General features: G+C 46.3%; 1 protein-coding gene and 1 long non-coding RNA gene across 2 annotated transcripts in view; one reads left to right on the top strand and one right to left on the bottom strand.

Annotated features, from left to right (window-relative positions):
* LOC145534562 (uncharacterized) overlaps nucleotides 1-21,494 on the top strand; it is a 69,537-nt gene that overhangs the window by 39,426 nt on the left and 8,617 nt on the right. The window contains exons 5-6 of the long non-coding RNA XR_014074746.1: nucleotides 14,810-14,978; nucleotides 17,771-17,908. This is a non-coding gene — a long non-coding RNA (uncharacterized LOC145534562). The remainder of the gene's footprint in view (nucleotides 1-14,809; nucleotides 14,979-17,770; nucleotides 17,909-21,494) is intronic.
* Nucleotides 11,169-19,602, bottom strand: ST8SIA3 (ST8 alpha-N-acetyl-neuraminide alpha-2,8-sialyltransferase 3). The gene is made up of 4 exons (XM_081562330.1): nucleotides 19,320-19,602; nucleotides 17,731-17,850; nucleotides 14,782-15,339; nucleotides 11,169-11,911 (listed from the first exon to the last, which is right to left on the bottom strand). Exons 1-4 carry the CDS (start codon nucleotides 19,496-19,498, stop codon nucleotides 11,629-11,631), a joined length of 1,140 nt encoding a protein of 379 aa, XP_081418456.1. The 5' UTR covers nucleotides 19,499-19,602; the 3' UTR covers nucleotides 11,169-11,628.

The raw sequence follows: 21,494 nt of genomic DNA, 5'->3' as shown, positions 1-21,494 counted from the left end.
GTCGCTTCAGTCGTGTCCGACTCTGTGCGACCCCATAGACGGCAGCCCACCAGGCTCCTCCGTCCCCGGGATTCTCCAGGCAAGAACACTGGGGTGGGCTGCCACTTCCTTCTCCACTGGAGCTGCATAGGGTAGAAGATATTCCCTTGTAATGTGTTGACCTGTTTCCCCAGTAAGACTTTTAAGTTCCTTCCGGCTAGGCACTGTGATTTTGCTCATTTTGTATCCTGTTCCTATCCTACCCGGTGTCACACATAAGTGACCAGGAGGGACTTTTGACTTGAATTTTAAAGAGTGCTGCAGCCAGCCCTCTCTGATGCAGCCCCATCTACCGAAGGTGGGCTCTTTCACCCTCCATGAGCTCGCCTTTTGCTTGAAGTTACAATCAGGGCGCCGCGCTATGGTGCATTCATATGCTGGGACATTCTTTCTTTTTCAAGTCTTTTGAATCTGTTACAATATGGCTTCTGTTTTATGTTTTGATTTTTTTGGCCTCAAGGCAGGTGGGAACTTAACTGCCCGGCCAGGGGTCTAACCTGTACCCCTGGCCCTGGAAGGCGCCGTCTTAACCCCTGTTGAGTCCCTGGGATAATCTTAATGTTGGAGCATGTGTATTGAGAGAAACAATTCTGAGGCTGTCTATTCGTTCAGTCAACAAGGACTTATTCATGAGGCTCGCTGAGGCAGCAGGGTCAGAGCAGAGGGAGGCCTTCTGGCATCTGTGATGTCGGCACAACTCGGTGGTCTGTCCGTGCATCCGTCTATCCGTCCATCCATCAGATACCAGCTGATGGCCTACTAAGGTCCTAGCACTGGCTTGGGCACTGGGCGTACCGTGTGATTAAAACAGGCAGAGAAGGCAGAGTTTACAATATAGAGGGAAACACAGAAAAACAGTAAATAAACGAACAGATACTGTCTTTTCAAGTGAAGGAAGAAAATCGTTCGAAAAAATAACACAGGGAGTAGCATCGACATATATACGCTTTACCATGTGTGAAATAGATAGCTGGTCAGAAGGTGCTCTGTGACGGGGAGCCCAGCCTGGCGGTCTGTGATGACTTCAGGGGTGTGATGAGGGGAGGGCAGGGAGGCTCAAGAGAGAGCAGACGCGTGTGTCAGGGCGGCTGACCCACTGTTGCACGGCAGGGACTGACGCAGCACTGTGGAGCAATTTTCCTCCAGTGAAAAAATACATTTAAAAGCACAACAAAGGGCAAGGGGACAGAGGCTGACGGGGGTATTCGGGGCAGGTGGGCTAAAGAGCGACTGGAATGGCCCGAAGGTGCAAAGAAAAGAGCCCTGGCCTGAGAGTCAGTTTCTCGTTTCCACACTGCCACTCAGTCTGCAGCCGAGTCAAGCTCTTAAGCATCCTCCTCTCACCTGATTACTGATGAGATAGGCTGCTGTATGTGACTGTACCACTCAAGAGTAGCATTATTATTATTAATGTTAAGGCCTGTTGCATGATTTGCATTTAAAGGACCTAGGGAAAAATTGGGCATTGGGGGCCAGTTAGTATCTGCTGCTAGTTCATGGCTGTAGACAACCAAGCTCAGCCTTTCTGGAGTCCTGCAAGTCTCCAAGAATTCCTTAAAACGCAGGGAATGAGGAAAGGAAGGATGCATTTAATCTCTTTGTTGGATGCAGTGTGTGTGTGTGTATGTGTGTGTGTGTAAGTGTGTGTGTGTGGATGTGTCCTGGAATGGGACAGAGACAACCAGTAGTGCTTTCCAATGCACAATAAAACAGTTTATTTAAAAACAACGCATTCAGTACTGTGTTTGGCACAGGAGGCAATGAGGCAGGCACATTCACACTTAACAGGTATATTTGGGGAGCTGTTGAAGCAGATCATTGCATTTTCTTCACAAAGTACAGTCACAATATACACGTGATTACGATTACCTTTACAAAAGAAAAAAAAAGGATGATCATCCTTGTTCACCAAGAAGGCAGGAGGTTATTTACACGTTCCTCAGTCCGGCCTGCTGGCTTCGGTCCAGTCTCCACGGCCCTGTCAGTCTGGCAGCTCGTTTCTAAGAGTGACTGAGGCTGCCTCTCTCTCGTAAGAGATGTGGGTCTGAGTCCTAAGGGTTGAAGCTTCGTCCAGAGAGCAAGGAGTCTTCTCGTTTGCTGGAAAGGAGTAAAGCTTTCAATGCCAGTCTCTTAGCATGAAGTTGCTTTTCCAAAACAAATGCATCCGGCGCGTGGGGGAGGGCTCCGTGGTTATAACAACTTAAGAAGCATTTATTTTTCCTGACACATGCTTCTTCTGCATTTCTATCATAATTTACAATCACTGTACTCCTACCTTTTGACCTTTTGGTTCCATCATTATTCTATAAAGAACTTTGTTCCTCACCCTACATTCCTTAAAATGATGCTAAAATGAGGTGGTGAAACCAAGCAGGTTAAGCGAGAGAAGATATTGTATACATTCTTTTGTCTTGATTTCTGATTCGTGCTTCCACAATAGATTGTCAGCTTCCCATCTAAAGAATGGAGGCAGCATGGTGTGCTATAGCCTAATAGAATCAGTGGTTGGGAGACCCAGACTCTAGTTCCAGTTAACAAGCTGGGAACATAAATCATTCTGTTTCCTGAACCTCAGTTGCCCCATCTCCACATTGAGGATATTCACCTAGGCTCTAGACCTGAGTTAATGTCTAGATTTGTGAAGTTCTGCTGTGGACTTAGGTGACTGCCTGCGGGAATAAGTGTTGCTGCACCGGGGTGCTTCAGTGCTTAGGTTCTGAGTCCTGGGAGAATTTCAGTGCTAATTGCTGACGCTCGGTATTTAGATTTCAGCCCATCGATAAACCCCTCCCAGGCCTCTTGGTAGTAAGGCTGCTTTCTGCCTAGTAAGGGCTTAGATCTGGATCTTGAAATGTGGTTAAAGAGCATTTCTGTCACGGGCACCTATTATTCTAAGTCCTGCAAAATGGTCTAGGTTCTAGATTTCAGAGGGAAATCTCCTATTCCTTTCTGCAAATATTTAAATGACTTTATTTCACCTACACACATTGACCAAACCTCTCTCCCACCATCTACCAGATTTTCTTCCCTACCTCACAAGATGAAAATGTTGTGGGGGTGGCTGGTTCCTCAGTGCTGGTTTTGCTGTTAATTTCTTCCTAGTAAACTCGGGACTACTGTCAAATCTCTTCCGTTTGTAGCTGTAGGCTAACCCTCTTTGTGTATCAGGAAAAGAGCTGGATGAAAGCCTACTTTGTGCCCAGGCTGTATGCAAATTGTTCTGAACACAGGAAAAAGCATTTTAACATGTACCTGACTCACTTAAAATAAAATGTAGTGTATTAAGCATAGTGGAACAAGCTCACTTTGATAATTGTTAAGAACAGAAAACAGAGGTATACCCTGACTTTTTTAACATAATATAGAAAATGTCCAAGTTGAGTTTCAAACCTTCACAAGTCTAGAAATATTTTACAGAACCTGTAGGGTATTTTACTACAGCAAGGAAAATAGACTTGGTCCTTTATGATCTAATTTTGATTTACCACACACAGAATAAAAACTTATGGCTACTCATTGTGTGTAAGGAATTAAGTACACTTTTTTTTTTTCCAGCATTGCCTTCCAAAGGATTTAATTAAACTCACCTAAGAACGACTTCCATCCTAAAACCTTTAATTTGCAAGCGAAGCTTGTTCTGTGGCTCAGGAGGGTATCTGATTTCCAAACGCTCAAGAAATAGGGCTCTCACTTACGACTAGTGGTGAGGGAGAAGGAAAGCTCTGCTCAGTGCCCAGAGGCCGCAGCAGCCAAGTGTCCGCTGCTAGGTGTTTCCCAAAGTCCAGCCTTAGCTAAGGGCTTAGCTAAGGGCAAGGCACAACATGGTGCCTTCCCTTGCGGTGTTCCTAGCAGTATTCTTATTTAATGGTGTTTTTAGCCCACTGTGAACTTTCTGAGTGCAGAGAAAGTCCAGCTGAGTGCATACTCAGGCCCTGGGCAGGGTTGTAGTGTCCCCCTGGTGAGGTAGAGACCTTTGAACCACAGAGCCTCCCCAGGTAAGGGTGGTGGGTCCAGGTGAGCTAATGCGATGTCTTTTTTTTCCCTCCTGCTCCTTTGCAGGCACTAATTTCTGGATGCCTGTCACTTCTGTGCCACATCAGAAGGTTGAGGAGTAAGTGGACAGGGAAAATTAGCCAAATAGGGAAAGAGGCAATGGACAACAGGATATGAGGAAAGATCAGCCAAACATGATTTCAACTGGCAGTTAAATTAAAGGGTGTTTACCTGGAAGGTCACCTTTAGAAATCAGACAAGCCATGGCTAGTAACTCTTTAAGGTTCTGAGGAGTCTGTTGAGAGGTTTCTAAGTGTCACGTGGCTAAGGGAGTATTTTGAACCCCTTAAGGTCCTTAGACTCAAGGACCAATAATATATTAAAAATTAGTAGAATTGATCAAGGCGGCCATGCCTCTCTGTGGCAAGTGGAGTCCATGGGAGGCCCTCGGAAGCCACGGCTAGCCCTCCTATTTGGTGCTCACTGACTCAGAAATTGTTCAGGCAGTGCTGCGCTGGAGCCAGCTCAGAGTGGCTCTTGAGAACATATTTTGACATTTCAGCTGGTTGACATCAAGTTAGTAGTTGGAAACTGGCTATGAGGAGAGTATCTAGAGCATGGAAATTGGAAAGTCCTACAAATCAGGGCTCCATCATCCTTCAGAGCCAGTTGTTAAACATTTAGTATCACACCAAAGAGCTAAAGCTGTCTCTTAACCCCACAACGGGGAAAAGAGAGATCTCTAGTATCTCTGATGATGAAAGTCTTTGCATGTGCACAGCTATGGAAAGGAGCCTGGCCAAAACTTCATTAGGATGTAATTTAAGAGTAATTCAGAAGTGAAAGTCACTCAGTTGTGTCTGACTCTTTGTGATCCCATGAACTATACAGTCCATGGAATTCTCCAGGCCAGAATACTGGAGTGGGCAGCCTTTCCCTTCTCCAGGGGATCTTCCCATCCCAGGGATCGAACCCAGGTCTCCCGCATTGCAGGTGGATTCTTTACCAGCTGAGCCACCAGGGAAGCCCAAGAATACCGGAGTGGGTTGCCTATCCCTTCTCCAGCGGATCTTCCTGAACCAGGAATCGAACTGGGGTCTTCTGCATTACAGGTGAATTCTTTACCAACCGAGCTATCAAGGAAGCCCTTCATTAGGATGGAGGGACCTTATTTAACAGAGGCTGGCACCAGGCAACCAATGCCAACTGAGCACCCCTTTTATATTCAGCTGGTTTTAGAACCTTAGCTTCTTTTTTTTTTTTCTGTTTTGATCGGTTTCATTTTAACCTGAAGATCTTTGCATTTGGGGGCATTTCCTGGAGATTGAGAAATAAGACCCCTTTAAAACTATGTTAGACTCTGGGAATGACATCTAAGTAGAATCTGAATGAATTGTTCAACCTTCGTATTTCTCAGTCTGCCTGTTTTTAGAGATGAGTGACCTGAGATGGCTCTTAGTCTGAACCAGAGTGACATATGAAGAGCTGGCCTTGGGGTATAAAGCAGGTTAAAGCTATGCTCCCCACTCCGACTGTCTTCAGGCCTGCGTCCATCCTGACAAAACTGACCAGGTACTGTTCACTTACAAATTAGCGACTGGTCAATTTAGCCGAAATAGTTGAATGGCTGAGTCACTAAGACTGTGTTTCTATGGTCGTGATAAGTCCAGGGAGCAGATCTGATGATAACTGCATGAGAAGTGACAAGCATTCAGCGACTTTGGTCAACATGATATACATGACTTCGCTCTATATTTTTGGTTCCCAAATTGTGGCCACATCAGAATCACCTGGGAATCTTTGTAAGCAGGCTTTTATTCTAGGACATTCTGAGCCACAGGTCTAGGGAGGAGAGCAAGGATGATATTAGCTCTTCCCGCCTTCCGGCTTGGCTTGCTAGTGGATGGGTAGCGAATCCAGGTCCTCTCCCCACAACCCCCTTGTCATCTTAAATTTGAGACAATTACTCGACAACAGGCTCGTCACTGTGATTATCCATTGTAGTTAACAACAAGAGAATGAGCTTCATTGAGGATAAAAACATCTGTTCAAACACATATATCTTCGATAAGTCATCACAGTAAAAAGAAATCTTAAGAAATACTGCATAATACAATAATGACATTCTAAAATGTTTCCCACTTTAAATGTTAAATCTATATGGCAAAGCAATCAAAGGGTAAGACAGGCATATTTAGTCATTTTGGCCTGTGGTATCATCTCACCTGTGGCCTTGATTAATTGGGCCACAGAGCCCAGACAGGACCAGCAGGTGACCCAGGGGCTCTAAGTCCCCAGCACCCATGACCCTCTGTCTGGGCTTTTCAGCCACACACACACACACAGCCCCAACTTTCTTTGTGAGCAAAAGCACAGTTCTACACATTCAGGGAGAAGTAGAGGTGAGACATAAACTTTGGCCTGGCACACAGACCACTGCGGGGAAAAGGATCCAGAATTATACAGAAAATGGCTATCTCTCATCTTGCACAGGAAGACCCAGTCCCAATTATTCATTGTTATTTGCGCATCTTCTCAGCATATTGAACTAAATGCAATAATGTGAAGTCTGCTCTTGAAATTACTTATAACATGGAAAGGCACTGACAAAACATACTTTTACCTAGAGTCCTCAAATGAAAATTTACATATGGAAAAGTACATAAGCATTCGCCGCATTCAACTTTTAAATTATGTATACATATTACTAAAACAAGGTTGTATTAAGATGAATAGATTACTAAGATCCCAGCTGTCAACTGGGAACTGTCAGTAACTTCATTGTGATTTACCAGATTTATCAGAATCATCATTTACCAAGTAGGTTTCCTCTCATGTTAGGGGAGAATGTAGGTTATTACCAGCGGACTGTTGTATACCTAGGCAAGCATCTCCTTTTCTGTTTTGCATTGAGAAATAATATTTTTTAAGTGGAGGGAGAATCTTTTTTTCCTCTTTTCCAGCTTTTCTAACTTATTTTATTTTCTGTGCCTTGTAGACCCCAGATCATAATCTCTTTTCCTTTGAGCCTACCTTTATTGGATGCTGATGAGCCAAGAAATGTTAGATGAGGAGTCAAAATTTCTCCACTGATTACCTGTGCATTCTCGGGAAAATCATTTAACCTCTCTGTTTCTCCATTTCTCATTTGGAAAGTCAAGGATTAGGACCAGAGATATTGAAAGGCTCTTCCATTTCCAGTGTCCTAAGTCTCTAGAATTCTGTCCCTGCTGCCTTTCCCCTCAAGTCAACACCTCTTTGCTGACTGACTGTGTCTAATAATTAGTACTTTGCCCAAGTCAAGGAGAAGAGGGTGGCAGAGGATGAGACGGTTGGATGGCATCACTGATTCAATGGGCATGAGTTTGAGTGAACTCCGAGAGATAGCGAGGTTACAGGGAGGGCTGGCATGCTGCAGTCCATGGGGTCACAAAGAGTCCGACATGATTTAGCAACTGAACAACGACAACCCAAGTCAAAAGAAATGCTTTTCTATTCCTCCGCTTCCCCACCAAGTCAGGTTACTTCCAACATTCACATTCGTGGATAACTGGATAACTGGAGGCCTGGGCACAAGGAGGCCAGGGGACCCTCTCCCTGCACAATCTGGCTGGTAGCGCCACGGTCAGGGGCCTGCCATCAGAGTCACACAGATTGCCCGGTGGTCACAGCCAGCACTGCTAGGCACACACACCACTAAATGCACTGCACTTGTACAACGGTCAAGGACACTTAAGACACAGAAGCAAAGACCGAGGAACTGCAGAGGTTTAATTATCAAATATGGAGAAGATTTTCTGGGTGTGGGAGGGGCTCTTAATACCGCACTTTAACTCTGTCTCCCCTGGATCTGCATGCCTGCACATGACACTCAGAACAACTGATGAAAACCGAGGGACTAGCATTAAGTAGGTTGTTAAATGTTTGTGGGGCTTTTTTCCTGTGCAACCGAATCGGTCATTTGTGTTGGTGTTACGTGTAGACAGACTTGGGGGCTTTATGGTGATATTTATTCCAATAGTGAGGGTGGACTCTGACATGAGTATATGAAAAAAAGAAGTGTTAGTTGCTCAGTCATGTCCGACTCTCTGTGACCCCATGGACACTATAGCCTTGCCTGGCTCCTCCGTCCTTGAAATTCTCCAGGCAAGAATACTGGAGTGGATTGCCATTTCCTCCTCCAGGGGATCTTCTCAATCCAGGGCTCGAACCTGGGTCTCCTGAATTGAAGATGAATTCTTTACCATCTGAGCCACCAAAAAGAAGAAAGGTTCTGACAAAAGGATGCATTTAACCTAGAACCAATAGAGCAAAGTCAATGGAAAAGGAAGGGCTTGGTACCTGTGGCTGAATCAGGAAGAAGGAGGACCCAACAGGCCTGTCTGCCCATGTCACTGCTGTTGACCACACAGCCTTGGAGATCATGGCTATTTATACCACTGCCTTCCTAATCTGGGCTCACAGGACCCATCAACTCTTTTGGTTGAGACAGTAGTTATACAGGTTTAATCTTTGGAACAGTCTTTAAAAACAAAAAGGCTTTTTGTATCATCAGCTAGAGGCTGTTTTTCTCTATGCTGAAACTGTAGGTCAAGGGCATAACTAACCAATAAAAATAACAGTAAAAGGTGCCATATATTGAGTGCTGACCACATGCCAAAAACTGAGATAAGTGCTTTACCCACACGCTGAATCTAGTTGTTTTTTTTGCAATAGAAGGATAAAGACTGCATATAAAGAATGGATGAATTATGAGAATTGTGGTTAACCACTAAGGGAGGGCTTGGGATTGTCTTCAGAGATTTTTAAGGACAAAGGGAAAGGTGGTCTTTTGGTATCAGCTCCAGGAAGTCCTACCTGGGAACAGGAGATAAGCCTTATCTCTCAGTTCTGGTTCTGGGAGACAGGTCTGTGTCCTCAGCATGTTGAGTTTTTGTGAAAGTGATGGATGAAATGATGATGGGAGATGACAGAGTCCTCTCACTCTAGGTTAAAATGGAGCCAAGAGTGAAGTGAGATTTACTCAGTCTCCCTGAACTTAAAGAAAAATCCCCAAACTTGCCATTCTGATGAAAACTAATTTAAATGGTCCACAAATAGAATAATTTACTGGCTTTAGGGATTCTGGTCTTTTGCTCTTTTAACCTGCCTGGTTCAAAGTGTCCACATATTTAGTGAAATCTAGTGGGCACATTGGGATTAAAACTCCAGAGTCAGGATCTGGCCCATATTCAGTTCAGTTCAGTCGCTCAGTCAAGTCTGACTCTGCAACCCCATGGACTGCAGCACGCCAGGCTTCCCTGTCCATCACCAACTCCCAGAGCCTACTCAAACTCATGTCCATCGAGTCGGTGATGCCATCCAACATCTCATCCTAATATCGGCATTATCAGTTAGCTGAAACCAGATGAACTAAGTGCTTCGGAAGATCCAACTAAACACTCTGTCAGTGTCCCATCTCCTGTGACCCTAACAGAGAACAGCACAAGACTGCAGTACTTTCCTCTTTTTTTTCTATTTTCTTTTTTAATGTAGTACTTTCCTCTTTAGAGTGATAGGGGGACAAGCCTGTGGTTTGGGTGCCCATCAAGTTGTATCATTGCATTTAGAAGTGTTTTGGATCTCTCCCCTTGCAATTATTTCAAGTATCAGGCTGTTTTAGTGGCTCCCCACTTCAAAACATCCATTCCAATGTCTTCCTGTCTATTTGGATGATTGTCACTCACGCAATGGAGTGAGGTGTGTCACAAGTGGTAACACATTTGGACCTGTCTGAGTTTCTGTCACTGGTTAGCATCTGGATCTATGTAAGCTGCCCTGATTAGCTTTCTGGAAAAAATTAGAAGAAAACAGCCCCTCCTCAGAGCCAGGCAGAACATGAGCATAAGAACTGCATCTTTCCTTATCAAATCAAACTTATATTTGGTTTGATTTTTGGCGTGATGGTACCTTCCCAAGGAGGGGCAGGGAGCTGCTTACTGAACAATAGCAATGATTTTAGACAGTATTTGTAATATTACAAGCAATCTAGATGAGATTTCTGGAAAAGAACAAGCTACCCCACCCAAATGTATTATAAATGTGCTTGACTGGCATTTGGAGAGAAGAAAGAAACTCTTATTAAAATTTAACATAGACTTGGCCAGACTTTGGGCTGAACTGGAAGAACAAAGTGCTGCTCAGTGAAAAGCTGGGGACAGGAGTGACATGATTTCTACTCCTAAGGCTGAAAGGGGAATGGCTGGTGAACCCCTTGCAGCAGGCCCATGCATCTCCAGTTCCAAGGGTTCGTTTAGTACCAGTCTTGCCACAAAACAGTGGCTTTTCCTTTTGAAATGCTAGATTTGCAGAGCCAATTTCAGCAGAAAGAGGGAATATCTGATGTCTACCATCGCCGTGGAGTTCTGGAGCGGTGCTGATGGACGCGGTGATGCTCAGATGACCTCACCTCAGCGCCACTCACAGGGGCCTGGCCAGCCTCAGAGCACCTCTTCTGCTTTGACCCTGCTGGTTCTCAGAGACCCTGACCGTGGTTACAACACTTCAAGGGCTATGGGATCCATAACAGCTTCTAAGTATTCTCCTTCCTTCTTGTTCTTCTGTAAGTACCAGACTCAAGCTGACTCCCCTCCTCTACGTTCTGAGGGAATTCCCAGTCCAGTGCTTGGGTTGGGACTGTGGGAGGCACTGAGCCCAGGCTGGAACGCCCTTGAAGGTGTGGCATCAGGATGATTTGCCATAATAGCACTCAGGTCATGAGATGAGATGCCAGCCGCGCCAGAGGCTTTCTTAGTGATGGTCAAAGATGCCCTGGGTCAAGTGCCTCCCAGCAGAGAGGAGCTGCTCTGCTGCAGGATGGCTGCACGGACCAGTGAGGACTTCCCGAGGGGCATTTCTTATAAAAGGAATCGCAAGGGGCTCCATCATGACTCGCTCGGTTTGTCATGAAACATCAGTTACCCAGAGCCTTGAACGTATCAATTACAGTTGCAAGACATACAAGCAAAGCTATTTCAACATGACTCCTAGAAAAATATCTAACTCCATGGTGGTGGGGCCAGGAAAGTGGTTGTAGGAGGTGGAAGGGAGAGCGTGGGAGGGGCAGTGGGGGAAGAGAAAGGAAGAGAGAGATGATATTCGCAAACCAGTTTTTTATGTTTTCATTTCAAAGAGTCTGATCCCACCCAGGAAAAACTGAAATCCTGCCCAAACCTCTGCCCAGAGGCCTCTGCTTGTGAGGACTCTATCTGAGCAAAGCTGTAGACACTACAGTTCTAATCCTCACTAGGAAAAAAAAAAAAAAGGAGGCAGTTTATTATTAAAATACAAACGTGAAAATACTTCAAACCATTTCTTTAGCAGCAGAGTCCCCAATGCAACAGTCCCTTTATCAATAAAGTTTAGATAGAGAGGCTTCAAAGCATCTGTCTTGCTAAGACCCTTAAAAGAGCAGGGAGAGGGGGAGAGAAGACCCCTTTGCTCTTAAGGGGCAGACAGTCCTTATGAGAGATTCTCTAGGGGTCTATTCTGACGGGCTACTCGGTGTGAGTCAGGGCACTTTTGAACCAGCCGTTCGGCACTGCCCGCTCGGAGTTCTCAGGCACAGTGTGAGAGGGTCAGCTTGGTGAGCCCTTCCCCATGCATTCGGTACAACAGCTGAAACTCGGCAGGCAGCTGGTGGGACTCCTGCCACTTGGTGGTAAATTTGGTTCCTTTTTTGTCATAGTAATGGTACGGAAGATCTTCCCTTGTGTTGGGGTCAAATCCAAAAGGCCAGAATCCATACAAGTGGATCTCTTCACAGACCGCTGACGCCAGGGTGTACATGAGAATCCCTGTGCTCAGCCGTTTGGGTGACAAGTGCTTGTTCTTCCAGTACCTGTGGGATAATAAGTACAGGTGGATTCAGAGGCCAGTGTGGAAGGTTTCCGTCAGGTGAGTCACTGTGACCAGTTTGGGGGAGTGAATTGATCCAAGTAACTTAACCAGTACTACTGTGAATCTATCTTTAAGACCACAAAAAAAACCCCTCAGGGCAGGGTCATCTACTTTGTGAGATCCAGTGCCAAATGAAAATCCGGGCCCTTTTTAAAAAAATAGTTGAGAATTTCAAGAGGGCAAAGCAGAGGATTAAACCAAGTGTCGGCCCTTCTGAGCGCGGGCTCGTCTGTTGCCGTGGAAGTCCCACATTTGAAGCCGTCCCTGCTCTGGGCGTCTGCTTAGTCGCTTAGTTGTTCTGACTCTGTGGCCCCATGGACTGCAGCACGCCAGGCTCCTCTGTCCATGGACGTTTCCAGGCAAGAAATACTGAGGCGGCCCTGCTCTCGGCTGTCCTAAAGAGTGGTGTCTCTGACCCCCTGGTGATGCCGTAAAAGCCCACCGATGAGAATGCCCACGGCTCTCACACGTAAAGGGCGCATCTAAGGGGCCCTCCTCTGTTACTTCCCTACCCAAACTCAGAGATTAAATCTTTCTTCGTGGGTTTGAAAAGATTGTGGGGCCTTATTTTTTTTCTACCCTTTTGTGAAAACCCCATTCCCTGTTCCTGTGTCTTAACTAAGGGCTTCCAAGCCCTTCTTTGATGTGCCAGAACCTCAGAAAAGTATTTACACACTTTCTCAATTTTTTAAAAAATGCTAAATAATGGTTGTCGTGACTTCCACATTTAGATAGTAATTTGAAGCGTTGCTACCTAAACTGCCAAATATCTGAGACTGCTGTGGCATGGAGGAGTGTGTATGTGTGCGCATGCGTGTGCCTGTGCACTTAGGACTGGCTGTGCAAGCACACTCAAACTGTTCATGAGTCAGATTTCCACAGACGGTACTTCCTCCAAGGTTTCGTTGAACCACTGTGTTTGGTCCAAGCCCAAGTGGGTCATTCTGGCTACTCCACGGGCCTCCCGAGAGGCTGGGGGCCAGGAGGGCCACGCAGGCCGCTTCCAGAAGGTTCTATCACATGCAGTTAGTCCCTTCTTCACTACCGGAAGGCTTCACATGGACATTCCCCTTCCAGGTGAAATTCACAAGTTCAGTCTTTGTTTTCATATTCTTACCTAAGGAGTTAGAATGACTTCTGATGATTCTTTCGGTACAGCTGTGCTTAAATGGAGCGAGAGGGGAGCACAATGACGAAGTCAGAAAGACCACAGGGCAGGTTGGCAGGAAGCCTGGCTTCTAATTCTGGTTCTGCCCATTTGGGCAGAGATGTTCAGTAAATACCTGGTTCTTTGTACCTCAGTTGATATATCTTTAAACTTAGAAGCTGGGTTATATTACCTCTTAAAAAGGTAACCATACATCCTGGAAAACTGAAATAGCCCCAGCTTTTGTCTGTTGTCTTTGCTGTAATTCTTAATAGTGCCCTTTTTCTTTCCAAGAAAAAGTTCCAGCGTGGACTATAAATGTTGGCATCACCCTGCCTGTTAGATACATACTAGTTGATTACATGAGCATTCCTCCTTACATGAGAGGCCAACTACAAGATCTTAAATCTGGAAGATGTTAGAGGACTACAGGATATACCACCATGTACCCATCTGCGATGTGACAAAAATGTTAGAATCCGTCCACCAGGACCTCCCAGAACCCACTCTAACTTGCAGTAACACCTGGAGAGTATGTGAGGCCACTGGGGCTACTCGAATAGGAGACATTAGAGCTGAGGCAATTTCCTCAGATAATTTATAGAAAAAAATTCTGCAATTAATCTTGCTTTATAAAATTCCCTGCATTTTATAAATGTGTGTGTGTGTGTGCTCAGTCGTGTCTGACTCTTTGAGACCCCATGTGCTGCAGCTCACCAGGCTCCTCTGTACATGGAATTTTCCAGGCAAGAATCCTGGAGTGGGTTGCCAGGCCCTTCTCCAGGGGATCTTCTCAACCCAGGGATCAAATGCAGGTCTCTTGCATTGCAGGTGGATTCTTTACCATCTGAGCCACCAGGGAAGCCCTTAGATGCCTGCTCCCAATTCTGGCTGCTCATTAGAATCATCTGGGGAGTTATTAAGACATACCAAGTGCCTGAGCCGCTCTCCTTCCCCACCAGACAAATCACGTTAGGATCTCTTGAAGCAGAGCCCAGACAAGAGTATTTTTTTAAATCTCTCCAAGTGATTCTGAGGTATAGCCAGAATTAAGATGCATCAGACTAGATGAAAATACTGCATCCTGCTTAATCTGTCTTTCAAATTACAGGGGATAACAACAAGCTGCTAAAATACTTTTCACATGTTTTGGCACTCAAATCTCCAATGATAAAAGCTGATTATACAATTTTGACTTGTCTAGGTGGTTTTCTAATCTTGGCCATCTTAAAAAAAAAAAACACTCATCAAATAAAAAGGAAGATTTAAAGTCAATTGCATCTTTAAGAAAACCACTTGATTTGTCTACTTTAGTCGTTGGCATTATTGGGACATAGCTGTCCATTCAGAGAATATTATTGATTTGTGGTGATTTCCATGACTGCTTATTAGGCTTACCACCAAGGAAGGGGACAGAGGGTAGAGAGGCAATTGATGAAACACCAGTCCCTCCATTTGACACTTGGTTACCAGCTGGGGTAGGAGATTGAACTTCTTACCTAGAACGATCCATTCATTCATTACAGAATGTCAGAGTGTGCTCTAAGGTACTATGCTAACCACAACAACTAACTAATCAGATAGCTAGCTCCCACCCCCAAGAGATTACGATATTGATTTGCCATCTGGTAGGGTGTGAGTTAAAGGCAATAAAACATACACACCTGTTGACATGTTGCATTATATTTCCAGGCCAAGCCAACTGGAGCTTTAACTGACCTCTGTGTTCAACAAAAAAGTCAACTAATGTCCTGGTAACAGTGGCCGACGTGTGGAAGAAAAAGGCAGGGATCCAAAGAATGGCCCCATCAAGCTTTTTCAAACTGAGAAAAAAGTTGTTACGGTCCTGAATGGTCAAAAGGTTGTTGTAATATTTTTCCAGGATGCTGGGGTTGAAGGTGGTAAGGTTGGTTTTCCTTCCAACATCTCTTTGGAAAGCCTCCGTAGGGGCGAAATTGCAACGGAAAACAAAATCTGACTTATCTATCTGTGGTCCACACCGGCTCCCTGTCAGGATCCCGCTATTTCCAACCACAGCGCAAATGTTATAACGCTTATTCACAATGGGAGACACCTCTGGAAGCAGTGATCGGAAGTTATTGCTAATAGAGAAAACATATTTATGGCTGGAATAGTCATAGTGCATCAGTTGTCCAATCCGAACACTATTCTTGGTCAAAGAAAAATTTTTTATTACATCGACATGCTGAAGAATTTCTTGCCTAAAATAAAAAGAGATTCATTAAATGTATCCCATTCAAAAGAACTGATTTTCCATCTTAGGTCTTACACTGTTTCATTCAGGCAAGAACTGTAGGCACACTGAACCCAAGACAGATTATACATTCATAATGACTGAGGGGAGATCTGCTTCAGGATCACAGATATGCCCTAGTCTCTCCGATTCTGCGTGTAATCCGCTAAGGCTTGTAAATGTTGTGATTTATGGTTTTCAGTTGCTGATTCTTTGGGTTTCTGCACTACCCGAAAACTATATTTGATCAAGGGGGAGGCATGGGCCAAACTGTGTCAGAAGATACAGGGAGACAATTTACACAGACCCCAAAGAGCTCACATTAATGCACAAACATTGGTGACTTAGAGTTTGCAACTAGGGACTACTTGTTTGCTATTGGACTATAGTGTACAAGGAATATCAAATATCACTGGTGTCCAAATAAGAGTCAAATAGATATGAGTCAGTATGGTACTATCTAGTATTAAAATATGAAAATGGTAATAGCAGTGGGAGTAGTTGAATATTTAATAGAAATGAGATGATAATCTCATTATTGTCCTTTGAATAATGAAAAAGGAATCTTTCCCTACTTGATTATATAGAAACCCAATTAAGTTAGAGAAACCTAATTCTTTAGAAAAAGAAGCTATTGTAAATCCTGAAACCATGTGTACATTCTAAGAATTCAGAGGATAAACAGGCAAGGGTGATACTTAGCACTAATTTCTGGTTGCTTTCATGTTGAGCATTAAGTGTAATGAACCGTCTCCTCTTAAAGTCTCTGCTGTTTAAAATACTTAAGAGAGATCCGTCCTGTGTTACTCTGCTACTAGGGTCTTCAGGTCTAAGAAATCACATTGAACTTCCTCTGTCTTTTGCCTAAGAAAAATAGCAGGAATGAAACTAAATGCTTTGCATACTATCACTTTACCTGGAATCTTACTTTTTTAAAAATTACTTCAATTTGTCAAAATGCAGAGCAACATACACTGAAGGCTTTAAACCAAAACTTCCAAAGTTACTAATAGTGTTCACTGCAAACTGTTACAAAGGTAAAAGTTTAAAGTGACACTGGGCAAATTAATTAAAGATTACCTAATAAATGGATTGAAAGAAGGGAAGTTTTGAGAAGGAAATATTGTTCTAATTGGTTATTTGGATCACATGGCTGAGTGTGGGGAGAACATTTTACTGAGACAGAAATATGTTTTGGGAAATATATAATATATTTGGCCCATGACAATTTTCTGGGCTGCCTAGAAAATTAAGTTGGATTAAAACCACAAAAGTTAAAAAAACACTTCAGAGTTTTAGAATTAATCAATTATTATCATGGACTAATTTCTAATTAAACAGTGTTTTAAAATTTTTAATCATAATCATATGACTCTATGCCAGCTTTTCAAGTAAACATTTTCATGTACCATAGATAGCTACTGAATTTGTTTTAATTCCATCATTAGATTAAAAGAGTGTGATAACTAGAAATTCTATGACCAAAACACAACACCCTAAATAGAGTGGTAAAATCAACTTTTGTAGAATAAGTATTCATACCCCTAATGATTACACGAGATAGCTCACATTCCACTTAGCAGCGTAATTATCCCAAGAAGGAAGCAGTAATGACTTATCTGGGATTGCTAAGAGTAGACCGGAAATTATTGAGGAAAATACATACATTCGAATAAATGTCACCCTTCTTCCCCCTCCTCAAAAAAGAAAAAAAGAAAAGAAAGGAAACACACACACACAAACTCCATATATAAATGAAGCTGCTGTAAGACAACTAAGAGTAATTTTGGGTAGCTTTTACAATATATTAAAAGCTATAAAAGTTTAACGAGAACAATCAGGTTAAAAACCAAAACCATACTTTGACATCTGCATATATTTGGGCTGAGATTTTTCACTAGTAATTTGTTGGGGATGAATTGTAGTGTCTTCCGTATTTCAGTGAGACAATACTTTTTTACTTTTTTTTTTCTTTTTTTTCCAGTGAGGGGCAATGAAAATGCATTGGGTGGTCTTTTTGCCGTTAACTTTTTTTTTTTTAATAAATAGCTTTGGCAGTATTAGCCAGACATGTTAACTATGAATCGTGGTGCTCAGTTAAGCTCAAGTTAAGGAGAATACTGGAAATCTCTTTTTTTCCCATTCTTTTCAAATTGGCCTTATTGATGTTTTCCTTTTATGAGGGGGCACTCCATAAACAGAAAAGTGTTACTAATCAGCCTTTGTGCAGTCAGGCCAAGAAGGCAATGCAGATACACCTAGGGTTGGGGGAGTGGATTTCTGTTGTTCTGTTATTATTTCGTTTTGTTTTGGTTTTGAGCCCCAGAATTCAGGACACCTCCTGGATCTCCTATCCTACCTTTGATGTAAAAACGCTGTCCGATTAAATGTCCACTTAGGTCTGGCTTGGAGTTCATGAGTCACAGAATGCGGAAAGGGCACCAATGACGAATCTAGAAGCTTCAGCGCAAATTGTGACCTGGAGAGGAGCATGAGTACACAGACAAACGTGCTGGGCTCAGCTCGGGGAAGCCAAGGTAGCCATTAAGGTCCGGCCGGATGGCAGCGGGGCGGGGATGGGTGGGGGGGGCGGTTGGTGCGGCACTCGGTGACATCCCGCTCCAGAGCCCCCTGCTCGTCTGGGCCACCTTCTGCTCCCCACACACACTCGGGGGGAAGAGGGGAAACTGGGGAAGCCCGTCTCCATTGTCCATCCCTCCGGGTGAGGGGGAGACCATAAAATGGCCGTCTCGCCGAGAGCAGAGCCGGGAGCCCGGCGCTCGGCCAGAAGCGGCCGCGCCAAGGTGGGGAACCCGAGAGTCAGCACCGCGGACAGCGGCCGCGCCCGGGCGGGAGGGCCGGGGAGTCAGCACCGCGGACAGCGGCCGCGCCCAGGCGGGCCGGGCCCGCGCCGCCCCCGCGCCGCGGCCCGATTGATTTTTGGAGAAAAGGGCAGATGAACCCGTCAGACCCTGGGGAAGGCTTGGTGGGGGGTGGGTTGGGGAGTGGCTCCTTCCTTAACCTCTTCCTTCCCGAGCCTCGGTCTGATTTCAGCCCCTGTCCCCTGACCGGGGGCCCTCCGGACGCCCGCTCCACTCCTTCCCTGGGTTTCGCACCTCGGGTCTGGCTGAGACCACAGGGTGCAGTTCGAATTCGCCACCCGCCCCTCTGGAGGCTCAGTTGGCAGAGCTCGGGGTCGGGGGCCGGTCACAGTTGGGGCAAAGGGTCTCCACGAGCTCCGCCAAGCTTCGCCCGGCGCCTGCCTTCTTGGTCCAGCCTCGCGCCCGGCGGTGACTTGGACCCGGGGCGAGGGGAGGCAGCCCTTAAGCGGCTCGCTTCCCGCAGAGGGCGGGGGTGGGGGGGTTGCAGAAATCCCGGAAAGACTTGGGGGGGGTGGAGGGGGGGCGATGGCAGGGCGGAGGGTAAGGATCGAGGTCGAGGACCCCAGGGGCTGCAAGAGAACAGACCCGCGCCTGGTTTGATGGCTCATGGGTGGGGGGAGGGAAGCAGGAGAGCGCGCCAGAGGAGTCCGGCGCCTGCGCCATTAACTCGCCCCGGTCCGCGCGCGGGGTAGGCGCTCACCGCCACGCATGTCCATCTCTCCATGCCCACTCCCAGATACACACAAGGCCTCTCCATCCACCATCATTCTCCTTAAACCACCCTCCCCACCCCACCCCCCCATTTTTGAAATGGGGGAAGGGATGCCAAAGAAGAATATGAGAATGCAATCACTTTGATGAGGACGACGTCTGGATTAAAATTTTAAAAAAAAGCAGGAGGTGGGTGGCAGTGGTGTTAAGAATCAGAGCGAGGCATGGAAGGACCACGCAGTTATCTTGCCCAAAGTGTCTCGGAGAAGGCAAAACTCTGTCCCTCCCCCTACCCCCCGACCTCCCACCCCCATAAACCAGATAACCGGAGGGCGCCCAGAGGCCCCGCACTCACCGGAATCCCGCGTGGAGCATGTACATTCGGGGCGCCCCCGGGTTGGCGTACTTGGGAGTGGTGAAGATGCTCTCCTTTTTCAGGGACACGTAGCTGATGAGCGATAAAATCAGCAGGGCGACGCTGAGCATGACCAGCCCCAGCACACTGGCGACCCGGGCCATTTTGCAATTTCTCATCCCGGGCCGGCTTGGGATCAGGAAAAGCGGGGAAATCGGTCCATTGAGCGGCCAGCAGCTCGCTGGCGTGTCAGTGTGTGTGTGTGAGTGTGTGTGTTCGCGCGCGCGTGTCAGCGTATGTGCCGGGGGGAGGGGGACCGGGCAGGGGAGCCGCGCAGGGGCCCGGGGGTAGGGGCAGGCAGGAGCCCCAGAGAGAAGCCGGGCACAGGAGGCAGGGGCGAACGGGCCCGCTAGGCTGAGCAGGGAGACGGAGGGTCTGCGCGGCGCCGCGGCGCTGCAGCGGCGCGCCGTGCGTCTCAGGCCGCCGGCTCAGGCTCCCCCGCGCGTTTCCAGCGAGGCTGCCATCTCCTCTGCCGCCTGCAAGACAAATGTGATTGGAATAATGTTACAGTTCGATCTAAGCACAGGATTTAATTAATGAACTCTAATCTCCCAAATAACCGGGGGAGGGGCTGGAAAGGGAGGGGTGAAGGGAAGGTGGCAGAGGGAGGCGAATTGAGGCTAGGAAGGCTGCATCCCGCATCCACTGGGCCTTCCTCGCGGAGGGTGCCGGCGAGGGCGATGCCTGTGGCCGGACAGACGCCCGAACTTAGTTCCGTGGACAGTTCATTGCTTTATAAGTATATCATGGAATACAGAGATAAATAACTGGGTGGGCTGTCCTGGAGGACGCACACCAGCTGGGTGTTTCTGAGATGCTGGGAGAGTGGTTTTGGGAGCAGACATTAAAAAGCTTCTCTTCTCACCACTGAGCCCAGTCCCACCGATCAGCACCTGCCCTGGCACCCCACAAGGAAGCCCTGAGAGCCACTGGGCCTCCTGAGCATTTCAAACCTTCTTGGCATTTTCCATAATCTCTCCCCTAACCACTTGGGTTGCTCAGCGCATCCTTTACTTCTCTCTAGAAGATGGGCCGTACCTAGCAGAGTTGTAAGGTGAGCTGTGAGGGTGGAGGGCTGGACTCCCCCCCTCTTTCCTCCCAGTGTCTGGTTCCCAGCACCCTGCAAGTGGATGACAGGCACGCCCCAGAGTTGACCAGGATTGCAGCAGGTCGTTCTGATTTAACTTTCCATTTCGCACTTTTCTGACTCCTCCCTGTGGCCTGGCCTTCAGGAAGGGCAGCTCAACTTTGCCCTGAAGCTTAGCTTAGCTTGAACCAGAAGCTGCGCGTGTGCTTACTTGCTAAGTTGTGTCTGACTCTTTGAGACTCCATGGACTGTAGCCCACCAGGCTCTTCTGTCCATGGGATTTCCCAGGCAAGAATACTGGAGTGGGTTCCTATTTCCTTCTCCAGGGGATCTTCTGAACCCAGGGATTAAACCTATGTCTCCTGTGTCTCCTGCATTGCAGGCAGATTCTTTACCCTCTGAGCCATGGGGGAAGCCCCAGACCAGAAGCTGGAGTATAATAAACCTCCATCCATTATGAATGCCCACAGCTCTTTGGAGGAGCCCAGGAGCCAAGGCAGAGAGGCTGCCTCCAAGGGTGGAGGGAAAGCTTACCAGGTAACGCTTTGTGTTGCTTAACTTTCAGTTTGTTTTAGCATATTCACATGTTACCTCGTTTAATGTCCATTGGAAACAAAAGTTAATTCATTTTCAGTCATGCCGTTGGATGCTAAGAAGGCAACTCACATGTTTCTTTGGCTCTGTCCACCTTAGCTGTAGCTTCTTCTCTCTATCTTTACTCTTGGCCTGGTCCTTTTTGCTGACAGAGGTCTGTCTAACCAAAACTATGATTTTTCCCAGTAGTCATGTATGGATGTGAGAGTTGGACCATAAAGAAAGCTGAGTGATGAAGAATTGATGCTTTTGAACTGTGGTGTTGGAGAAGACTTGAGAGTCCCCTGGACTGTAAGGAGATCCAACCAGTCCATCCTAAAGGAGATCAGTCCTGGGTATTCATTGAAAGGACTGATCCTGGAGCTGAAGCTCCAATACTTTGGCCACCTGATGCAAAGAACTGACTTATTGGAAAAGACCCTGATGCTGGGAAA

This window comes from Giraffa tippelskirchi, chromosome 14, assembly GCF_054371585.1.
Source record: "Giraffa tippelskirchi isolate mGirTip1 chromosome 14, T2T-mGirTip1v1.2.pri, whole genome shotgun sequence".
NCBI lineage: Eukaryota > Metazoa > Chordata > Mammalia > Artiodactyla > Giraffidae > Giraffa > Giraffa tippelskirchi.
Note: the sequence above shows the minus strand (reverse complement) of the source record. Positions and strands in the feature narration are given on the sequence as shown.

Coding starts and splice junctions, on each gene's coding strand:
- ST8SIA3 (XM_081562330.1), bottom strand. CDS start 19,498: ATGAGAAATTGCAAAATGGCCCGGGTCGCCAGTGTGCTGGGGCTGGTC. Junction 17,851..19,319: donor ATGCTCCACGCGGGATTCCG/GTGAGTGCGGGG, acceptor GCTCCTCTCCAG/GTCACAATTTGCGCTGAAGC. Junction 11,912..14,781: donor ATAATGCAACATGTCAACAG/GTGTGTATGTTT, acceptor ATTATCCCACAG/GTACTGGAAGAACAAGCACT.